We start from the raw sequence: 23,859 nt of genomic DNA on the forward strand, positions 1-23,859 counted from the left end.
TTATTTTGCACTTGTTTAGCACGTTAATGTTGCAGTCGCTCCTTGCGACACATCTCTCTACCGTGAAATTTGCTTCCCTCAGCTTCTAGGTGCATCATTTGGGCTGTTCCCACTGTGCATAAATTTGAATTTTATACTCTCCTTGAAAAGAGTAACAGAGCAATTATAGGTTTATTTAATTACACAACAAATCTTTCCATTTTATGATAGAGCTGTTGCATAAAGGCAATTAAAGTTGTTACTTCTTATTGGATAGAACATTGAATAAATAATGGATAAATAGTGAAAATACTGGCCAATTTCATGGAGAGTTTAACACTATCTGTTAATATATTGGCTTGTTTGTTTAGACACACACAAATTACTGCCAAAATTCCGGCTTATAATTTTGGCACTCAAGGCGTTTGAACAGGTGGTAACTCGAACAAGTCATTTGCACAAACAAAGAGAAAACCCTGTGCGTCAAGAAGTAAGAGCCGCCTCGCAGCAGACATCTGGGTCGTATGGCAGTTCTAACAGTGTGGCTGACATTGTGGTGTTCTTCCTCCACGAGCATCTGTGATGTAAAAAGAACCACCACACCATCACAGATGGGATTAAAAGCTACGCAAGACCCGGGAGTGAGACTGAATGCACCTCATGTGAGAAGAAAACCCTCTGGACACCCTTAAGTTGAATGTTAAATTGCTTGTTTGGTTTGATTTAGTGATTTTAGACACCACGAAGGCTTTACTCTATTTCCTCTTACATCTGAAATATTTTTAATTACAAATTTAGCTCGTAATAAGGCTTGTAGTAAAAATCTTAAGTAGGCCAAGATTTCTTTTTCTCTCTTGCATTGTTGTCTCTAAACAAGCAGATCATCATACCTATGAGGGTTTTTTTTGTTTCCCTTTGATACTGAAAGAGTCATTATGACTCATGAATAATGGGAATCCTTCATCAGCCCAGGATGCGGACATCAGCGAGTGAGTCAGTGCGTGTGTCTCACTAATGTGTGCCTGAAATAAAGAAGTACAAAGCCCAGCAGTTAAACTGTAGGGCAACGATCTGCCTTTTGACCGATGGCTCTGTTTTCAGTTCTGATTTCAAAATCAAAAGTCCATAACACAACAGCTTTATACTGAATTTTGTATATGCAGTGCTCAGATTATTTTATAATTATCTTTTAGTAAATGAAGCTACGCTATAACACGAGTGCAATACGAGCGCTCAATTTTCACCGTGATTTCTGGGGATGGGGGCTATTCTTCTGCTCAACAACGACTGACTTGACATTTTATTTTTCCAGCAGCTGTCTGTCTAAAAGGTTACTTAATGATTTGAATAAATTCACTCATGGCTTTGGTGTACTCCTTGTTAAGGGCACTACATACAGTACTGGCCACAATCTTTGGAAAAAAAAATCATCCAAATTCTCACCACAAATATCAAAAGAGGCTTAAGTGTCACAGCCAAATCTATCCCTTTGAAGTTTATCCAGTTGCTGACTATGCCCCTAATCCTTTCGAGACTCACAAAACCTAATTGGTGGATTGATCAGTCTGCATGCAAAACTTATTTTAATGTGTTGGGTTTAGTTTGAGTTGATAATTATTTGAAGCTCGTAAAGCTGTGGGTTGTGGATGAGTTGTTTGCCTTAATTTGTCTGCCTCATGCTCCGTGTTTTCTGCTGCTTGTGATGTTGCATAGCAGCAAATGCAGTTATATCCCGAGGACACAGGTCCCCCTCAGTTACTGTCCCCCCTCGTTTGGTGCGCTTTCATCTTTGCTGTCACTTTCTTTCTCTCTATTCCTTCTAGTCATGAACTTCGGGCTGCTAATCAGCACTTTTCTCTTAAGACATCCTTTGAAAGCTCTCAGAATTCAAATGGTCTTGTTTTGTACTTATTTATTTCGATCCCCCTCCAGGCGCTGCTCGGTCGATGCAGTAAAAAGGTGATTTGATGCGATCCGTGCTACATAACTTTCTTGGAGGAGCATTTTGAATCTTAAGCGCATGTGTGTGTTGTGTACAGTTCCCATCAAGAAACACAGCCTATTTGAAAACTGCTCTATGCTTAATTCATATGAAACAGCACAGCGATGGGGAAAAAAAAGAAAAGCACTGAAGCAAGACTCGCCAGAGCCATCACACCTCATACAAGTGTGACCGTTCTGGATGAGTAATGATGCAGACTGGGTGTTTGGAGAGTTTACTTGAGTTTTCTAATCATGTTTTTCCTCCTAAGAAAAGGTGTTTTAATAGGACACCATCAAAGCATCGCTGAAAGTAACAGCCGCCTGAGTTACCTCATTATCCTTATGCTGCACGGATACTCCCAAGTCCTAAACCGTATCTCCACGATAGCCTACTAAATTATAATTATAATGTGCACCACAGCAGCTAAGATGGAAAACACATTTGCTAGTCCTGCATTTTAAGGATTAACTTGACATTGGCCTTTAATTGGAAACACGAGAAAGTGAGCAGAGACAGTACTCCCTGCTGAATTTGGATTGGATCTTTACTTGGATTTTATTAGGTCATCCTGCAGTCAGGACAACAACAAAGCCCTAATGAACCCCTTTAGTGTGAGCACAGAAACACATGTAGAGAAACAAGAAGGCGGGACTGAAAACACACCCACTTTTGCTTCTAGAATCCCATTTAAAGCCAACGCATCCACTCCAACAGCTTTTTAAGTGTAATAACTTAGCAAAAAATTCTAAAATATACCTGCCTAAAGTCAACGTCCTTTTCTCTGTTAGGTATCATTCGTCTCAGTGAGGGCTTCCATGATCGATACCCAGTGGAAGACTACTTGGACTTGTTCGATCAGGCTGCTTACCAAATCCAGGGCAACCTCACAGCAAATACCAGCAGATCCAGCCAACCTGATATGATCATAGGTAAGTGAGATGACAACCAGCTTCCATTTGTAGAAATGAAACTATTATAACATATATTATTGCAACACTTCGAATTAAAATTTATTGAAGCATTTTCTAACTGGGCTCTGCACCACTAGTTGTTAGCCAGTGTGGATAACACGGATAATTATCGTCTTAGTAACATATTGGGACCGAGATTTATAAAATAGACCATGGGCAGCATGGTGGTCTTTACAAGAAGGTCCTGGGTTCAAATCCACCATCTGGTCCAAATCTAGTTTAATTTCCGGGTGGTTGAAAATTCACTCTGATTATAAGATTATAAGCTTTATAATTAAACAGTCAGCACAACTGAATACCTACATATACTGTAGTTGCCCTATGCCTACTGCACAGCAGCCTCCAGTGGATGTGAGCAACATTACCTTCCTGGTTTATGTCCCAATGCAGTAATTTAATGGATCTAACAAGGACTGCCAAAGAGCAGGGAAAGGTCATAAAACCTGGTACCCATTGCTCAGATGATTAGCAGCCATGTGATATAGGTACTAACCACTTGGCAATTGGTTTGTCACGCATTATGCAAAATGCTGGGAGCAGGAGCAGAGATTTAGAAGTGGAAGTTTCGCAAGCAAACAGAAATGACTTGAGTGCAACGATATAGAGGTTCGGTTAGAGGACAAGATGTCTGTGCGGGCAGCAGTCCGTCTCAGGGCAGACATACAATTTTGCGCAGTAGAGGAACAAATCTATGTGGTTTATTTGAGTCCAAAGGCAAAGTTTTGAAGCGGACTGTTGCAATATTTGAACAAGAAAACAAGAACTGATGCTCTCAAATGAAATGTCTCTTGAATAAATACACCGTGAGTAATATGAGGTGATAGGAGCAGGTATAATTCAAACGAATCATACCTTGATCCAGTTCAAATCTAACTGTCATCAAAACCTTCATATTCCAAAGTGACCCAGCTACATTTTGCATTTAATATGAACTAAGATTGCGCAGAATGCAAACACTGAATATCATATTCTGCTTTTTGTGCTATGCAAGCACAGTAAATCAAACTTTGAGTTGCACATTATGACAGGAAGCTGCATATCAGCATTTGCCCACACAAAAAAATACCCAACTATTACAGACTGATTATCGTCAGAATAACATGTTTTTGGGTAGCTAAGCCAACAAGATACAGGCGATAGTGTGTAAAACATTGCCTGACTTCTTGCTAATCGCATCTCTTGGTAGTTTTCTAAGCGGAAACATTTCCTGTTGAGTGCAACCTCTGTCTTCCTGTTTTCTTTCACTGCTTCAGGGAACAGCTATTGTTCCCCACTCTCTACTGAGAATCTTATTAATTACTCGGGTCATGTATCTGTTGTGATCCATCTATAGAACGTGGTCCAGCAGCATTCTGTGCCCTCGTCGGGCTGCAGCCAATAGCATTGGGCCTGGGGTGACCTGACACTCACTTTAAACTTCGCTTGTAATCTTGTGTCCAATATTACAAAACTACTATTAAAGCAGCAGGTAGTGAGGATAAAGCATGGGGCTGCTCTGTAGCAGCCACTTTCACTTCAGTGAGGGAAGGTATTTCTAAACGAGCTAGTGACTCAGCCTTAAAGAGAGGCTCTAACAGCTTAATAATACTGGACTTCCTTCTGCCTCACTTAGCCACTTCACTGAAGTGCTGTATAAGGGAATCATTGTTTTGTGTGTGCGTGTGTGTGTGAATGTGTGTGTGTGAATGTGTGTGTGTGTGTGTGTGTCAGGACAGCAATAATACCCGCAGTGGGGTGGTGAAGTCTTACAAACCTCCTTCCTCTATCTGCATATCCTGTCTCCAGCCTCTCTGCAACTATCTGTTTCTGTCTTTTCCCCCCCTCCATCGCTTAAACACCGTGTCAAAGAAATTGCTCGGTCGCAAAGAAAAACTGATTTCAATTTTCAACAACAGGCTTTTCACACTTGGCTCGCTGCATTGGGTGCAGCTTAGCATGTTGCACTGTTTTGTTTGCGATTTCAAATAAATAATCCTAGTTAGGGGGGTGTGGGGGAGCAAAACCCCACTCAGTATTCACACGATGCCCTGGGAGAGCCCAGCACGGCGCAGGCCTATGGCCAGGATCTTGGGTTTTGGATTCTTTTCAACCCCCGGCCAAGACCCAGCCACTATGAAACACCAGAGAGACCAGTCTGGCTCCTGCATTTGTTTGTCCTGTACAGCCCTCCTTCTGGACCAAAATGAGCCCTTTTAATGGATACAGAGACCTTTAAATAGACTTGATCACAGTGTGTATCATTTTAGGTGTTAACAGCATTAACAGTGATCCCGTTTCGCTCTCACCATTTTCATTGCAAAAAAATAGGCCCTGGCTATCGTCCCTTTTTTCTGAGGAAGGGAGGCAGATAAGGCTCCTGTTGTGTTCCTTCCAAATACAGCTTTGCTTCACAGATAAGAGGATAATGAAGGCACAGACAGTCTAATGAAACCAGGATATCATTTCTCAGCTTGGCTTGATAAAGTTTATGGTCCTAAATTGTTTGAGAAACAATGTCCTCTGACTTGGTATGAGCACCAGTCTGGACAAGGATTTGAAGACTGCAGTCATTGTACTATTTAGCTGCCCTTGCTGTTTGTCTTTTTCTTTTTCTTTTTTTTTCTTCCATTGAGCACTTGCTTTAGAACATCTCGTTTTATTGAATTTTCTTTCATGTTTTACTTCAAGCTTTAATTTAGAGGCTGTATGTTTCAAGTTCTAATAAATCTCTGAAAATCAGATAAAATCATAACAACGTGCGATTTAAATCTCAAACAATCATTTGCAGGTAATGACAAACTAAAACGGAAATGAAAAATGAAAATAGGCTTAAAAATAGTTGCAAAAACAACAACAACAATTGTTTTCCCAATACATGCCCATTATTTCTTAATAACCAAACTGTTTATTTTGTATTACCCACCATCTAAAACCCAACTTTCAGTGATTAATAACATTTGGCCAGTTTACATTTAAGCCAAACAAGATACCACTGTTTATGGTGATAAGAATAGTAATGCTAAAATAACAACACAAAAGTGTATTAATATGATGTTTTTATGTTGTTGTAGATTATTAGGTGTAAGATAACACATATAACAGTAATTTGATGTAATTTAACAGGGATCCTGTACTGTGTATATTTGGTAAAAATATACAAAAAACACAAATAATGAGCCTTACACTAAAAACTAAAAGTGTCTGTGACTGCACAATATTTTTGTGTATGTGCGCATGTTTTTACTTGAAGCACTGTGGCTGTATTTTCCAGGAGAAGCCAGCGCATCCACCATGTGGGATAACAACGCTTGGGTATATTTCTATGACAACACAACAAAGGGAGAGCCTCCCTTCCTTATCCAGGACTTCATCCATGCCCTGCAGCCTGATGCCCGCTTTATTGTCATGCTCAGGGATCCAGTGGAAAGGTGGGAGAAATCTGTTTTGCTAGCAATGATGCAGATCTAGTTCTGATGTGCATGTCTTTGCACCCCTATCATAAGTGTTTACACTGCTGACACAGACAGACATTTTCCAGGTTCATAAGAAACAAAAGACCTGTTGTTGCAAGAGATGTGTTGACTTTTCCTCAGACAGGCTGCCACAAAAGTATCATTATGATGCCTTTATCAGACATGTGGAGACCTTACAGCTGAATGCCTGTGTGATAATCTGTTTAGACGGGGGTGGGGAGGGTTCTTAACGCTGTTAATGTTGATTTTTACTTCTGAGAATGCCTAAGCATGCTCTGTAATTGCTTCTGTCTGTCAAATCGTGGCCCGTGGAACCTCTCCCCCCGAAACAATTCTAGGAAAAAATGAGTTGCATGCCCAATTAGATTAGCTGTGTCATTTTTATTAGGTGAGATCTGTTTACACCCTGTACCGCATTTCCTCTATACGATCTTACATTTCAAACTAAATTGCAACTTAGCGTTTATATGGATCATTGTCGCCACAATTCCCTTTTCATTCTCATTTGACAGGAGGCAGCAGAAACATGTTTTCAGTCATAGAGTCAACCATTAAGAACTGAGTTGAGTTCACTGTGAATATTTTTGGTTGACTTAAAAAAAAAGCCTAAATACAAAACATTAGCAGACTGACTGGAAACTACAAAATACCAAATTGTAGGTCCTAATTTGGACATCTGGGTTTCTCTGTAAAGGCCTGTCAATTCTGGAACCCATTACTGACTGATCAAATTAATTACAGAGAGAAATTTTTCACAAGGGCTGGCTGAAAGCAAACAAGAGTAGCAATTTTTAGTAAATTGAACCCCAAATGATTATTTTGATTCATTTAATTGTCACTTAATCAGGCAGCTTAATTAAAATCGAAATATCTTTTTTCATTTTAAGAGAGAACAACAGAAGTATAATGGAAGCACTAAGATGACAGAGATAAGAGTCAAGACCAGCGCCAGCATCAATAAACATCTGGCTGGCTTAACAAGCTAAAAGAATTTGCTGTCAGAGGAGGCTGAAGCACTGGGGATTCCTCTTGCTGGACCAATATGATGACTGTCTGCAGTTTAATTAGGAGACATATTAAAAATACCAGATAAGAGGAAATATATCTGTAATATTACAGCTTGTAAATGCTTGAAGACAAAAACCTGTAACATAATGAGGTGTCTTTTCCATGTTCAAATTTGTCTCTTGTCTTGCAGGCTGTACTCTGACTACCTTTACTTTGGTAGTGCCAATAAGTCTGCAGAGGATTTCCACGAGAAGGTGTCGGAGTCACTGCAGTTGTTTGAGGGGTGCCTTACGGAGTTCACAATGCGCTCCTGTGTGTACAACACCACCGTCAACAACGCCATGCCAGTGAGTGTTTCCCGCCTCCTGCTTTTGTCTCAAAGCCCCGCTGAAAAGCGGCACTTAGTGACCAGTTTATTAGCTGGTGGGAACGAAGAAAGTAAGAAAAGACAGATGGAGAGAAGTCCGTGCTTCATTAGTAAACGCTAAAGTTCGCAGGACGGACTTAATGGAAAGGATTGGCAGCACTGTGGGACCACTGAGTAGTTCAACACCTCAAGCCTCTTTGTGTACTACAAAAGCTCGTTTACCATTCCTGTGAACTTGCTTCTTACTCATGGACCACGTATTAGTGCCAGCCAGTGCCCGGGCCGGTGTTAGGTCAGCTTTTCTCATAGCACCCTGAGGCAGACTGTGTGAGATGGGGATGAGGATTGTCCTCTTTTGGCTTTCCCCTTATGCTGCCTTGTATTTAGAGGTTCTCCAACAGTCTTTATGGCCCTTCATGAGCATGTTTGCTCTCTAGCGATGGCCTAATTGTTCATCCGCAAATATCTATAAGAGTTATTAACCCATGTGAGAAGCATTACAGCTGTCCCTACAGCAGACTCTCATGCCTGTGGTTTCTTGATAAAGGTTTTAGAGCTTGGATTAGTGTCTTAGAGAAAAAAAAAACAAATAAACCCCAGCATGAGAACACGACTGACCTAAACTGTTGTACCAAATTGATTTAACAAAGAAGGAATTGCTGAGCTGGCTTGTAATCATCGATTCTAAATGGCCTTTCAATTTTCGCTAAAAAGGCGAAAGGACATTGTATTTTGTGCACACCTACTGTTCTGCAGTGAACTGTCACAAAGGAATCCAAAAATCAATTTCAACAAGGGTTAGGCTACGAGCAAATGCTTTGATGAGATCTCACAAAAGATCAGGGTGCTCATTTATTTCTGGGGTTGATGAATTGTGTAGTGGTTTAATCTACGTCTCAAATAAAACCTCAGAAAATTAAAAGAAATGTCTATCCTGTGTTCCCAGAGCCCAAGTTGAGATCTTTAACATACTTGTTTTGACCAGAAAATAATTTAAAGATTATTAAATCTTTAGATTATTTCAATTTGCACTTTTACAAAAGAGGGAAAATCGCCTTATTATGATGCAAAACTCAATTGAAATACTATATAATGTTTGGCCGTAAAGTATTTAGTTTGGTTGTGATGATGATGCAGGTTTCCCTCTTTCTTATCTCCCTCTATCACTTCCAATAATAAACACTACACATTTACATGCCTACACAGCATCTAGCATCACCAAGCCGAATTCATGGAGAAGACAAAAAAGAAAGCAGTTAAAATTTCCTCCTTCTGGCCTTCCCTCCCTCCACCTGTTTATCTCCTTAAAGAAGAGGATGCATGCACCACTTTGCTAAGAAAAAGTGCCTTGCATAGGAATTGCTTATCTCATGTTGACTTTCTTCTTCTGTGCCCTCAGGTCAGATTGCAAGTCGGCTTATACATTGTGTACTTAATGGACTGGCTGACCATCTTCAGCAGGGAACAAATTCTGGTCCTAAGGTTGGAAGACCATGCCTCTAACAGGAAATACACAATGCATCAAGTCTTTGAGTTCCTTAACCTGGGTAAGTGAACAAGTGAGTAAGGGTAGTCATGGGGACTCTGATCAGTACAGTTCCAAACAGTGCCCTAGATACATACAAATATGGATATGTAGTGTAGCGGTGATTGTGATTATTAGAAAAACGAATGCGCCGACCTAAAACCTGTGCAAACAAATGTCACTTTAAAATGGCACGCAACTATATAATTAAAATCTGTCGATGCAGAATACGGGAGTATAAAAATCTCCACTTAGGAGTAATCATGAACAGTTTACCACACACACACACACACAGGTTTGAGTGTATGAATATGACAGCCAAAAACAGCCCCTTCCAGCTTTGTGGAAGTTTCCTTATCTGAACTCACTGGTTTATCCCACAGTGTAATTGCCCCAAAGCTCAGACTTAGCTCTTCAAAGAGCTGCCAACACCATCTAAGGTGTGATTACCTTCCAGAGAATCTTTTGCCTTTCTCACTATTTTGTTCCATTTGTTTAGTGCTGCGTCAAAATAAGTGGACCAGAACGAGGGGGTGTGAAAGAAATGTTTCTGTGTTTTTCACAGGGCCGCTGACAAAAGAAATTGAGTCAGAAATCACAAGAAGCCCGGCGTCAAACACCAGGAGGCCAGCTGACAAAAACCTAGGACCCATGCTGCCCATCACTAAAGACATCCTGCGGGACTTCTACACGCCGTTCAATGAAAAATTGGCCAAAGTGCTGCAGAATGACTCCTTCCTCTGGGAGAATAACTCTAAACTCTGAACATCCCAACATCACAACTCTTGTTATTTTAGAAAAAGAAAGAAAGAAAAAAAAATACCACTGATGTGTCAACCAGCCCCTTTGGACTTCATCTCTCTCAAGTGCCCATTAAAAAAAACAAACAATAAAATCTATGTTTTTTTATTTAAATTATTTTTTTAAGTTATAAAAGCAGAGATGAATCAAAGATAGAAAAATAGCACAAGCAAGTGTGGTGGTTTTGTGTGAGAGTGTGTGAGAGAGAGTTGAGTTGTTCTTGGCCCTGATTGTTGTTGTTGTTGTTTTTTTAACTAGATGTACAAAAATTAAATAGTGAAACTGAAGATATTACGTTGTCTCTTTATGTTTAATTAATTTAAAGAGGAAGACGTCCGACAGGACTGAAAGATGAGATGAGAAAAGATGAGATCTACTAGTTTTGGTCCTTTTCTTCCAAGATAGCTATACTCAGAGAGACAAATTACTTTGATTGTACCTTTATCAGAAGGATTGTAAATATGGCATAGTGAACCGAGCTTGTAGGGGCACAATGGATTAGTGAAGCAACAGCGCCCTCTACTGTGAAGAAGGTGTAACTGCAATCTTAAAATTGGCCTCATTCAAGACTAAAAGGTTAAAAACACAGATGTGAAATGGAATATATGTTTATATTTAAGACAATGGTTTGTCTTATGTTAAATGTTAGCAGAGATTTTAACAGGAAATTAAAAGAAATAGTTTCTGAATTAAATTGAAGGACTTATTATCTGGCAGATGACTTCCTGCCAGATAGTTATATTGTATTATGCATAATAGTCCATGTGGTATGAAAGATTTCCTGTATCTGTTTTTGTTGCAGCAGAGCTAAATCAGTCTGTTAGAGAAGGTGTTCTGCTGCCTGTACGGTAAGAGGTGCAGAGAGTCAGGATAATCCATAATGGATAACAGTTTGTTCAGTAACCTCCTCTCCATCGCAGCTTCTGGGCTGGGTCTGTACAGTCACAGACCAGCCTACCTCATTAGTTAACCAGTGCTGGAGTCACTACCTCCTATGCTGCTCCCCAAGTAGACCTCAGCAAAGTACAGTACACTGATCACAGCAGACTGATAGAAAATCTCCAACATTTTGCTGTAAGTAAGTAAGTAAGTAAAACTTTATTTATATAGCACCTTTCAAGATAAAAATCACAAAGTGCTTCACAGAAGCTAAAACCTAAAAATAAAAATCAACCAAAAGCAAGTTTAAAAAGATGAGTCTTTAGCTGTTTTTTAAAAGCGACCACTGAGTCCACAGATCTCAGGCTCGAAGGGAGAGAGTTCCACAGTCTGGGGGCCACAGTTCCAAAAGCTCTGTCGCCCTTTGTTTTCAGTCTTGTGTGTTGAACAGCAAGCAAGCCCTGGTCACAAGACCTCAGGGACCTGCTGGGAATGTATACATGTAAAAGTTCACTTATATATATTGGTGCTTGCCCATGAAGAGCCCTGAAAGTCAAGGTCAAAACCTTAAACTGGATTCTGAATTTAACGGGGAGCCAGTGCAGCTGAATCAGCAGGGGTGTGACATGGGAAAATTTGGAGGACTTGGTCAGAAGCTTTGCAGCAGCGTTCTGGACGACTTGCAGACGCTCCAAAGAGGCTTTACATAAACAAGTAAACAAAGAGTTACAATAGTCCAGACGGGATGAAACAAAAGCATGAATAACAATTTCTAGTTCGGAGCGCGATACAATGGGACTCAGCTTAGCAATGTTTCTCAAGTGATAAAAACAGGAGCGAACCAAAGATTTTACATGGGCATCCAAAGTTAGAGCTGAGTCAATACTAACACCAAGGTTCCTAATAGACGGTTTTGCAAATGTAGCAAGTGGACCCAAATTTTCCATAACACTAGGTATAACATTTTTAGGAGCACAAACAAGAACTTCAGTCTTCTCCTCATTCAGTTGAAGAAAGTTTCCAGCCATCCAACATCTAATGGAGTCTATGCACTTATGCAAAATCTGTAGCTTGGAAACCTCATGGGGCTTAAAGGAGATATATAACTGAATATCATCTGCATAGCAGTGATACGAAATGTCCTCAAAAGTGCTCAATAATTGTTGAAGAGGAAGTAAATACAATAAGAATAATAAAGGCCCCAGAACTGAACCCTGTGGCACACCACAAGCAAGAAAAGTAGAAGAGGAACTGTACTTAGAGGTAGCCACAGAAAAGGATCGTTCATGCAAATAGGATTCAAACCAGTCCAAAGCAGCCCCTGATATACCCACCCAGTGTCTCAGCCTATCTAGCAGAATATGATGGTCCACAGTATCAAAGGCGGAGGTCAGGTCCAACATCAACAGAACGGAGCATTCTCCTGCATCACATCTCATCAAAATGTCGTTGGAGACTCTAAGAAGTGCAGTTTCAGTAGAGTGAGCTCTACGAAAGCCAGATTGGAATTTATCCAGAATGCTGTGTTCATCTAGAACAGCTATAAGCTGCTTAGCCACAACCTTTTCTAAAATCTTAGAAATGAACGGTAATTTTGAAATCGGTCTGTAGCTACTAAGAAGAGAAGCATCAAGCTTAGGTTTTTTTAACAGTGGGTGAATGACAGCATTCTTACAATAAACAGGGACCTGACCAGAAACCAGTGAGGTATTGATAATTGTAAGCACACAGGGACCAACAGACAGAAAGACATTTTTAAACAAAGATCCAGGTAAAATATCAAGAGAGCAAGAGGATGCTTTCATTGAATTAACTAACTTGACCAGCTCAGGTAAGGACACAGGTAGAAATCTTTCTAAGATTGAAGGCCTAGCTTGAGTTGGAGCAGACAAAAGAGACATGGAAGGAGAGATATTGTTCCTCACATTACTGACTTTTTCAACGAAGAAGGAGAGAAATTTTTCACAATCTTCATTTGATGTAATTGGAACAGCATGTGGAGCAGGAGCAACAATATCATTAATGGTGTCGAATAGCACCTTAGGGTTTCCTCTGCTCTTGGACACCAAGTCTGAAAAATAGGCCGCCCTCGCATCTCGAACTGAAGTGTTAAAAGAGACTAAAAGGTCCTTTAAATGAAGAAGATGGACATGCAAAAGCGTTTTCCTCCATAAACGCTCAACCTTACGGCAGCAACGCTTTAAGGAGCGAATGCTGTCATTTATCCAGGGAGATGACTTAGAAACCGGAGCAAGTCTAGTTTTGACAGGACAAACATTGTCTAAAATACAAAGACAATGATTATTAAAAAGATTTGTTAGAAAATGAACATCATTATAGGGAGATAGAACTAAATTAAAAGCCTCGGAAAATTTAACAGCAGTAGAGGAAGTTAAGATGCGAGAGCTAACCAAATGTCGAATAGGAGAGAGGGATAAATGAAAAGACAGATTAAAAAGAATACAGTGATGATCCGAAATAAAAATATCCTCAGTACAAATAGAATCAATGTTTAAACCTAAAGTAAAAACAAGGTCTAGTGTGTGTCCTTTGGTGTGTGTGGGACCAGACACATGCTGAGTAAAATGAAAAGAGTCCATGACGCTAAGGAAACCTCTGGCAAAGAGGTCAGAGTCATCATCAACATGTATATTAAAATCCCCGACTATAACCAGTCTGGACAGCTTCAAAGTCGAGGATAAAAAGTCACTGAACTCCTTTAAAAACATACTGTTTAGGCCAGGCGGACGATACACTACAGCACAGTAAAATGGATCTTTATGTCCAATTCTAACTAGTTGTAGTTCAAAGGATGAAAAATGCCCGACCAACACTGCGCGACAGTGAAACCGGCTTCGAAACACCGCAGCGACACCTCCTCCTCGACCCGACGTCCGAGGCTGGCTGATGAATGAGAACCCACTCGGACAGAGTTCGATGAAGGATGAAAAGTCGCCATCACGCTGCCAGGTTTCGGTTAGAAATAAGAAGTCCAATTTCTTGGAAAAAATAAAATCGTTCAGCAGGAACGTTTTATTAGTCATTGATCGAGCGTTAAAAAGCGCCACTCTCAGCGAAGTAGAAGACGCATTATTAACAGAAGCGGCCCGATTTAGGGGACGAAGAAGCAGAGAGTTTGATCCGCGACATTCATAGGTTCCACTCACCGCGGGGATGGGAGACCAAACAACAGGAGAGTCTGGATGAACACTCCTGAGGTAGCGCCGTCTCATAGATCCAGGTATAGTTAATCCCCGCTTCCAGAACAGTCTGAGTTTTACCTGGACACCTGCTCTTTTTCCTCTCCTCCTCCGTGACTTGCGCGGACGCAGAAAGGCGCCACTGATGACACCTAACGAAAATCCAGACACCGGTGTCGGCAGCGGATGATGGAAAATACCGCAGGAGGATAAGGCATCTTGACTTATCATAGAGGATCGGATGGATAATAGCGTCAGGCGATCATAGACAAGGGCAGCCAACACATTAGTGACAAAAAGCGAAAGCAAAACATTGAAAGGTTGTACACATTGAAAAATCATCTCTTCCTACAGAAAAGAAAGAAGAGCCTGTTCGTACCTTTTTGGCATACAGCCTCTGTATTGGTTCAGCCTGCTGCTGACATGGATGTCCAGGTACTCCTCCGCCACATCAGCATCCTGGTCCACAAGCTCTATAGCTGTCCTCTGTCCTTTATTTGCATCCAGAAGACAATTTCTTCAAGACCACTCCACAAAATTATCCACTAGTGCTCTGTACTGCTCCTCATTAGTAAAAAAGCTCGTTGGAGTAATCGGAGTATTTCTGCAGGTGGCATGACTCAAACTTACAAAGAAGTTCTGAGGTTTGCAAGGTGAGCAGGAAGACAGCACAGTCTCCTGTGGAGCTCCTGTACTGAACATCACCAAATCATACAGAGCACTGCCCAGTCTTACATGCAGTCTGTCTTGTCGGATCATCAGTAATCCATAAGCAGCATGTAGACGATTGTAATGTCCACTCCTCCACTTTTGGATTTTCTCTAGGGCAAAAAAAAATAAATCTTTTAATAAGTGGTGCTGAATGAGTCACCGCTTTGCCAACATCTGGAAGAAGGCCCAAACTCGAGGGAAAATTGATTGATAGCATTGTTTATTCTTGGACTTCTGTAGCTGCAGAGTGTTGCTGAAACACATAGCTCAAATTAATTTAACAATGCAAATAATTTCACAGTTTATACAAAAGGACACCTGCAAAGGAGCAAAATGTTACCAGAAAAATTCCCCCCAAAAACAATATTTCACGTCTTTAAAACAATGTTGCATGACTTCAATTACGAAAATATGAGACTGTGAAAATGAAATTCCAGCACAATCTATTATCTACACTAGAGGGCAGACAAGACTTAACTATACCTAACTATACCTATTGTAACTTAGATTTTAGCAGGACGTTTAGTAAGTTACAGCAGTACAATTATTAACGCCATCATTAATGAGAATATTATTATTAAACATTGTGATACTTTAAGAAAATGTGCCTCAATTTTGAATATGGGTTAAAAAAAAACAGAACAATCATGCAGTAATTTTTCTTTCCTGACAATATTTATAGTTTTTCATCTTAACTTCAAGACAACCTGACCCAAATAGCTATGAGAAACTTGAGCTTAACAGTTTAACAACATGCGATCTTCTACTTCTCGCTGCTGTTTTTCAAAAGGTAATGCAGCCCTTTCACTCTGCAATCCCAAAGTGCCAGCAATTTTGGCTACTTTATCCTCACTGAAATCAAGACAATCTGAATGGAAAAATAGTGACTCCAAGTCATTTGCATACTGTGTTTAGAGTTGGATGTGTATATGACTGGCTGAAGGAGTTTGGCTTTAGTGAGAGCCTCCAACCAATTTCAGTTGTCTTTGAATTCACAAATATTATCAAAGTATCTTTCATCCTAATCTGGAATACATATTACAGTGACTGAGAAGAAACTGAAGAAGAGACTTTCTGAAATGCACACTTAGATTGCACTATTTCAATTTTCTTAATGAATAACCAAACATTGAACAGATTGGCATTTAGGTTCTGATCTCAACACTTCCAGGTTTCACACTTCCCCACACTAAAACTAGCACTGCAGAAGCTGGAGAATGAGGAATTTAAACTTTAGCTCAGGGGAACTTTGAAATTTAGCCCACAGATGAATCCTGCTGATATAGGTGGAGTTTATGAAATGCTGCAGTGTGCAGCAGAAGAGCTGGACAGAGCAAGCATAGCAGGGCAAAGGGCAGCAAAGACTATAAGGGAAATACAATGCACTAGTGTGCATGTGGGTTGTGGTCATAAGTTACAACCCTGGCATGTAACAGTATGTAGACTACAGTATGAAACATACAGTTATCATGGGCATGAAAGGCAATTTTGGACTTTTATTTATTTTTTTATTGATGTTCTTTTTCCAGGGTGCAATAATTCTTCTTTAATCACTTTAGAAAACAAGAATTGGGTGCACAAGGTTGAATTTAATTTGAAGTTTTGGATGACAATAACAATGAATAATAATAATAATAATAATAATAATAATATCAGCTGTAGATATTATAACATCTAGAAAATATATTATCAGCATAATTATCTGCACATAAACACTGAGGGTTGGAAGGAATCCAGCTAAATATAGAGCATCAAGTACCATTGGTCTAAGTTGGATTTTTGAGCTATTATTTGCCTGATTCTTAGATGACATAAGCATCAGGTGAAATATTCTAGCACAAGCAGTCATATTTCCATTCCTAGAGTCAACACATATTACTGTCCTTTAGTGTTGTGAGCCAAAAAAGAACAAGACAGCAGGAAATATGCAGTAAAATGAAACAACACAAAACATACTCAAACAAACCAATATCATAAATATTATATTGCACAAATAGGAGACCAAAACATAGAAAGTTAACTAAAATAAGTGTAATAATCCATAAATGATTGCAATATTAATCCCAGAGTTACGTAACACCGGCCTGCAAGTGCTAGCGGCTACTAACAAAACGCCAAGCTAAGCCACCAAGAAACTCATAACACGTATTACAAATAAATATTAGCAAATAAACTTACATGCGTGAAGACGTAATTCCCCACAGCTCCTTCAGGAAAGGTGGTCACTAAAATCCCAGGAAGGAAAAAGAAAATCAGATTCGAGGTTGGTGAAATGTTGCAAACAGTTAGCTAGTAGCATCAAAGGCTCTATAATTGTTTCTTCTCCATACTGTCCGGATGCAACATTATTAGCTTTCAGTTGTTTGCAGGGTGGTTTAATTATGAAATAGTGTCATAAATGATAAAGTAGTTTACTTAGAGTATGATGGAACAATATCAGTAAAAAAGACTATAGAAATATGCAGTAGGTAGATATACGCTAACTCACTTTGTTAGGTACACCTGTTTAACCTCTTATGGCAGATACATGGAGGTAGTCAGGATGACCTGCTGAAATTAAAACCGAGCATCATAATGGGGAAGAAAGGTGCTTCAAGTGACTTTGAACATGGCATGGTCATTATTGCTAATCTGGGATTTTCCCACACAGTCAATGGAATGGTCAGAAAAGGAGAAATATCCAGTGTCCAGTAATTCTCAGGGTGATAATTCCTTGTTAATGTCAAAGCTCAGAGGAACAACTGAGCCAAGGTATTCAGAAAACCATCTGTGAACGTATGTACTGTCAAAACTTGAATCTGATAGGTGACAACAGCAGAAGACCATACCAGGGCTGTGTCCCATTTCAGGGTCTGCACGCTTGAAGTACGCGCACTACGCGTACTACACGTACGGTGCGTACTATAAGTACGAGAAGTGCGGAAGTGAGAGGCTTGTGAAATGGGACGGTATATGCGTCGTCGCGCTGTTCAGGTTGCCTAGCAACCATGATACTAACCGCGAGACACGTTACATACAGCTTTGTTTGACAGAAATGAAGGAGAAAATTGTTTTGTTGGTCAATCATTTTTGTCATGACATCACTTTGATTAGCTGAGTATCTGAGGCTGAGACCACAGGACTGTAAAACATGATTCAAGGGCTTCATTTCTGTACTGAACAGTCATTTAAGATTAGCTAGTAAATAATAATTAGTTAATGTTGTTCATGAGACTAAAGTCATCTCACTATGGTAATGTAAATATAATATGGCCAATATTATAGTATTGTCAGATTATTATGATATATATATATATATATATATATATATATATATATATATATATATATATATATATATATATATAATCTATATCACTGACTTTCAGCTTGTTGTGTTTGTGGATATATGACTGACTTTAATTATCCATAAAATCATCAGATTCTCTGTAAGATTAAGGTCGACTATATGTATATTTAGAAGTAGAGGCTTTAAAACCAAGTTAATGCTGAAAGTACAAACATCACTAGTGTCACATAACTTTGCCGACATGTGGCCAACAGCAATGTTTTAATGTTCTTCATTATTAAACATTCGCACATGAATAAGTGACGTCATATTCAGTACTTTTGACAGTTCACTTTTCGGCCGCTCCCTTCTGCCGTATTTTGCGGCAAAATTATCTACACCCACCGCCGCGATATGAATTGTGGGATATATGGGACCACGAAGCGTGCACCGGACCACGCTTGATATTTGGGGAAATCGACGGCGCATTTGGAGTATGCATTTCAAGTACACTTCGAATTGGGACAGCCGTCGTCGCGTGGCGGTGACGTAACCGCACTTAAAATGCGTACTTCAAGCGTGCAGACCCTGAAATGGGACACAGCGCAGGTGTGTCAGGCTTCTGCTGTAGATGTGTTTCACAACTTCTCTGCTAGGGTGGCGTCTGGACACCTGTGCCTTCCTGGAGCCTCACCCTCCTTCTACTCACCTGATGCTGGTTCTGGCTAATTGCCCCTGACACCATTTAAGGCCTCAGTGGAGTGTTGGTCCTTGCTGGATTGTTGTGCTATTTTCAGTTAGTGTAGCCCAGCTCTCTATGATATTTTTCCTTGTGCTCCCTGGTTCTGCGGCTAATTGTTGGTTCTCCATCTCCTCCTGCACAGACCTACCTGGACCCCAGCCTGCCTTCCCTGGAAACCCTTTGGTTGAGCAAGAGCGTGAGTGAGGAACGGTATGGACATCTGGACTGAGTGTGTGTTTTTCACAAGCGGATTGAAGAGGACTGTGAGCGTGACTGTTCCCCAACCCTGGACCTACACCTGGAATCCCTCGACCCCTTTTCCTCCCTCTCACTGTACATATGTAATTATTCCACCCACTGCTGTAAATAAACCTTGTTCTGTCTGCACAGTTCTAAGTCCTGCACTTGAGTCCAGCCTAGTCACCATGACAAGGTGCCACTTCTGTTAGCTAAGAACAGGAAACTGAGGCTACAGTTTGCATGGGTTGACCAAAATGGGACCCCATAGAAGATTGGAAGATTGGTCTAATGAGTCTCAAGTTCTGCTGTGACATTGGGATTGTGAGCAGTGTACCCATCAGGTTGAATATGAATTGACTGTACTCAAATGACCTCTACAGTCACCAGATCTCAATCTAACAGAGCAACTTTTGGATGTGGTGATTTGCATAATGGATGTGTAGCCTACAAATTTGCAGAAACTTCTCATGTCAATATGGACCAAAATCTCTGAGGAATGTTTCCAGCACCTTGTTGAATCTATGAATCCTGGTACTAGAAAGGTGTAACAAATAAAACAGATGTCCTCATGTCCTGTGAGTGAATATATGGCTCTGGTATAGTAGCAGCATCAAAATATGATTTTTCAATTTTATGGTGAGACTTGTTGTCAAAAAACATGTGAATGAGACAAGTTGCTACACTGTTTTTTATGCTTTTTGTCTTTTACTATAAACGCGTCCACTCTCTTATTTTCAGTCAGTCTGCACACTTAGATCCCCACTGCCACTTTGTGTTAGAAGCAAAGGTTTGTGTATAAATCAGTGGGCTGGTGTCTAAGTTTTACAGACAGGCTAGGAAGATTGGAAGATAATCAGAGGTTAAAACATTATTTTATATGATTTGTTGACTAAAAGGAAAACATGAAAAAAGAGGAGTTGGGGGTGTATGCCAGCAGCATGACGATGCAGACATCGTGTTTCAGGTCACATTTATGATATTCACTACAGGACCTTAGATGTGTTTGGGAGACCTTTTCTCCCCAGGTCCATTTCTTCTCTGTCAGTTTGGATAAGCTTCAGGGCTTTAGCAGTGAGCGCTCCCTGTTTTACACCATCGTTTTTTTCTTGTCTTCTCATCAAATATCTCTTAACTCTTTTGCTGTCCTCCTTCAAGTCGTCTGCTGTCCTTCTCAGCTCTCTTACGTCTTCTGTCAAATTAAACTTTCACGGATCTTCCGGGATTCTTAATGCTATAGTGGTCCTTTAAGTTAATGTTAGACCTTCAGACTTTTGACCAACTGGGTATAAAATTATATTAGGAACCTTACTGCTGCTATTCTTGCTCATAACCATCCTTCATACCCTGAAATGAGCTGAGGAAAAAAAGTATATTCTTTTGAATATTCTGTGTGTCTCTATTGTCTGTAAGAGAGAGCGCCACAGAGAGTTTCTTGGGGCAACAAGAAAGAAAGACTGGATAAACAAGTTAATGCAACAAACATTTGCAATCCATCATGCTAATTGAGTGCTCTGATAGCCTGCCAGTTGTATCTGAAGAGGCTGTGTGAGGCCCAGTTATGCCCACTGACGTTAGAGAGACTGAGAAACGCAATCTTTAAAATAAAACCATTGCCTCAGTTAGGTAAAATATAGCAATATTAATCAGTTAACTTTGTTAATAGTATACACAGGAATGCAAAAGTAAGCTGATGATATTAAACAGAACAGTCCTGTGAGATCTGTTCAGCTTTCTGATTTGTTGGAAGGGCTCAGCTGAAAACATCTGCTTGCGATATACAGTGCTATGCAGTTTTATCTGTTTTGGACACACATAGAAATAGAAATGGTCCTTGGCAGAGATTGTTATTACTGATTGGCCTGCTTATGTTTTTTTCTCCACATAGTCTAAACTAAGCTAAGACACTATTGTGATGGCACTGTTAGAAAGCCGTTTCTCCACAAATAAGGGAAGCCACTGCCTTTCATGCTTGTTTACCTCCTTGTCCTGATATGGTTCTGTTTAGTGTTGACAAGTCTCCATATGGCATATTTGTCACTTCAGCTATTTTTAATCAGGGCAAATTCTTAAAAGTGGAGAATGTGTTAAACCAGATGTTACTTCTTTGCTTCTTCTGTCCTTCTGAGCCTCTTGTGCCCTTGAAATTGTGTCATTGTTCAACAAGGTTCACTGGATCAATGTTCGTTGCTCTGCATTAGCTTTCACATCAGACTCTAGCCAAGCATTTGAGAACAGCACAGAATTCTAATGTGGTTACATCTGTGTCTGGGCGGATCCTCGTCTTGAAGCAAAACTGATACATGTCCTTAGAGGTGCCCACTCTTGAACAGTGCTTTAGTATCAGTTCACTGGATGCAGCTGCAATATTAAACCAGTTTGTTTCAGTCATTCATTCATTCAAAAAACTCTGTCTTTATATCTCTGACATTAGATGTGAACATCTGGCCTTATTTTGGTCACATCCAGCTGGAATCTGCCCCAGTCATAGCCAGGGCAGATTTAGACAAAGAATTAGAAACACAGGTGTTCAGGAAGGGAATCTTTTCTGGGAGGAAACTGAGGGCGGCTGTGCTGAAACACATCAGCACAGCAACAGGCTCCAGGCCACTGTGTTATAAAACTGACATTGCTGAAGAACAGCTTGAGGTCTGAGTATGTGATAAATAGATAAAAATGCTTTACAGGTCCCCAGTGGGGCGACATTCTGAGCTTAGCAAACCAAAAACAGAAATAAATTTCACGTAATTGCAGAAATAAAATAAATGTAATAGTTTCTACAGTAACCACGCAGTGCTGTTATATGAAAACACGATCAATGCGAAAGTAGAAAACCAAAAGACTGGTTTGTACCTGATAGGTTTGTAGCATAAACCTATTCGCTGGAACTTTAAGGACAATTTAATTACACAGCAAAGCAAGACACGAGTAGGCAAAGTTCTTCATGTTTCTCGTGCACGGGAGAGAACTGGACAAACGCCGTTCCTTCGCTTGACCCCAGTTGCTCTCATCTGCTCCCCCATAACACTGCTCTTTTATTGAATATACATGAATATACATAGGTTCATTAACATATGACGTCTACATAAAAAACAAAGAGTACCTTGCCTGTGCGTTGTGTAAGTGTGTGTGTGTATGTGTGTGTGGGGACAGAGTGTGACCCCATAAACAACTTCCCTAACCCTGCTGGTTTGGAAGTCCAACAGTTCATCTAAACAAAAGGCACTTAGCCTAAAACAGATATAGACACGTTTATCCTACCATAAAACAATAAGAGAAGGTATGCCCTCTCCCATGCTCTCAGAATGTGGGTGTGAATGCCAGAACACTCTGGAATGCACACCAAGCCTTTGCAGACTATTAAGGATCGCACAGCCCATCTCTACACAATCGACTATACACCTCTAAGCATATATGGTTAAATACCTCTAAGCATAAATGACAATAAACAATACAAATCTAACATTACCCAGTGTGAAAGACAGATGTCCAAGTATATTTAGCTGGCTTGAATAAACCAGACACTACACACAGTGACAAACCACTATTCACTTCCAGTTTAATCATTTGCTTTGAGGATTTAGAAGAAGTAACTTTAACAGATTTTTTAATTGATGTCAGTAATATTTAGCCCTGAAAGTATTGTAGTTAGTTAACCATGGTAGAAATAAGCTATAAACAATGTATAATTGCATATAATACTAATACTATATTATGAATTATGAGTATTCACTTTGCTTTGCACCAACTAACTGCTAATTTTAAGAAATGGGGTGTATTTTTCTGGTAGAATTAACTGCTGACAGCTTCTAGAAATAATCCAGATGAAAAAGCAATCAAAGCAATGTTCAAAGTTGTTGAAATGCTGTGTATAGAAACTGCAGGACGTTTCATGCTCCAGTCGAGACAGGGCAGTTCTCCTTTAGCAATATTCTCATTATAAAGATTAGGAAAAGATGCCACTATGCTGCACTAAATATAATTTGATTTAATATATGAATAAAAACAAAACTGAAAGAAATGAATCATTTGAATGTCATCACATCAGTCCATCCATCCATTTTCTTAATCACCTCATCATAAACAAACATATAATACATTGTGGAGTTATTTTTAAAGCAAGGCAGATATGAAATGGTAAAGTGAGATCCGAGGAACCCCCATATATAATTCCCTATATTCCTATATATTGGCAGTACAAACAATACCAGTAAGAAACTTTATTTTAAATAGCTCTGTGTAGCATTATTATCAATTTGACCTTCAGATCAAACTATTGACCTTAAAGAAGGGGTCAGAGGTCAAATGTGACATGACATTTTAAGTCTTTCGATTAGTTTACAATATACACTACTCTTGTAAGAAGCGTAGTTTCTAAGTTATAAGGCTTTCCGTCAATTCTCAACCAGTAAATCATTAAGGTGACCTTAGTTGAGGGCCTTGGTGGATGTAAGTCAAATTTGAGTGGATTATTAACATGATCCCACTCTATACCCCAACAAAGATGTAACAGAATTCAATAAAAACCTTTGGTGCTACCTTGTTTTCAAATAGAAAGTGTGACACACATGCAGACACACATACAAATGGTACCAAAAACATAACCTCCTTGGTGGAGGTAATTAGGAAATTCCTTACCGAGGTCACAAATCAGTTGAGAAGTTGTCACTGTCTATACAGTGGGGCAAAAAAGTATTTAGTCAGCCACCGATTGTGCAAGTTCCCCCACTTAAAA

General features: G+C 39.8%; 1 protein-coding gene and 2 long non-coding RNA genes across 3 annotated transcripts in view; 2 read left to right on the forward strand and 1 right to left on the reverse strand.

The window, feature by feature from the left end:
* chst15b (carbohydrate (N-acetylgalactosamine 4-sulfate 6-O) sulfotransferase 15b) overlaps positions 1 to 10,374 on the forward strand; it is a 41,430-nt gene extending 31,056 nt beyond the window's left edge. Inside the window, exons 4-8 of the mRNA XM_085169935.1 lie at positions 2,752 to 2,892; positions 6,185 to 6,341; positions 7,585 to 7,741; positions 9,161 to 9,308; positions 9,852 to 10,374. Coding sequence (XP_085026061.1) covers positions 2,752 to 2,892; positions 6,185 to 6,341; positions 7,585 to 7,741; positions 9,161 to 9,308; positions 9,852 to 10,051 — 803 coding nt within the window. The 3' untranslated portion in view covers positions 10,052 to 10,374. The remainder of the gene's footprint in view (positions 1 to 2,751; positions 2,893 to 6,184; positions 6,342 to 7,584; positions 7,742 to 9,160; positions 9,309 to 9,851) is intronic.
* The window catches only part of LOC146512543 (uncharacterized), a 74,668-nt gene extending 57,503 nt beyond the window's left edge, over positions 1 to 17,165 (reverse strand). Inside the window, exons 1-2 of the long non-coding RNA XR_014875669.1 lie at positions 17,056 to 17,165; positions 14,546 to 14,987 (exon numbers count right to left, since the gene is read on the reverse strand). This is a non-coding gene — a long non-coding RNA (uncharacterized LOC146512543). The remainder of the gene's footprint in view (positions 1 to 14,545; positions 14,988 to 17,055) is intronic.
* Positions 17,166 to 17,344: 179 nt separating this feature from the next.
* Positions 17,345 to 20,008, forward strand: LOC146512545 (uncharacterized). Its single transcript, XR_014875670.1, has 2 exons — positions 17,345 to 18,941; positions 19,030 to 20,008. It is a non-coding gene; the product is annotated as an uncharacterized LOC146512545 (long non-coding RNA).
* The last annotated feature ends 3,851 nt before the right edge of the window (positions 20,009 to 23,859 follow it).

This window comes from Neolamprologus multifasciatus, chromosome 8, assembly GCF_963576455.1.
Source record: "Neolamprologus multifasciatus chromosome 8, fNeoMul1.2, whole genome shotgun sequence".
NCBI classification, from domain to species: Eukaryota; Metazoa; Chordata; class Actinopteri; order Cichliformes; family Cichlidae; genus Neolamprologus; species Neolamprologus multifasciatus.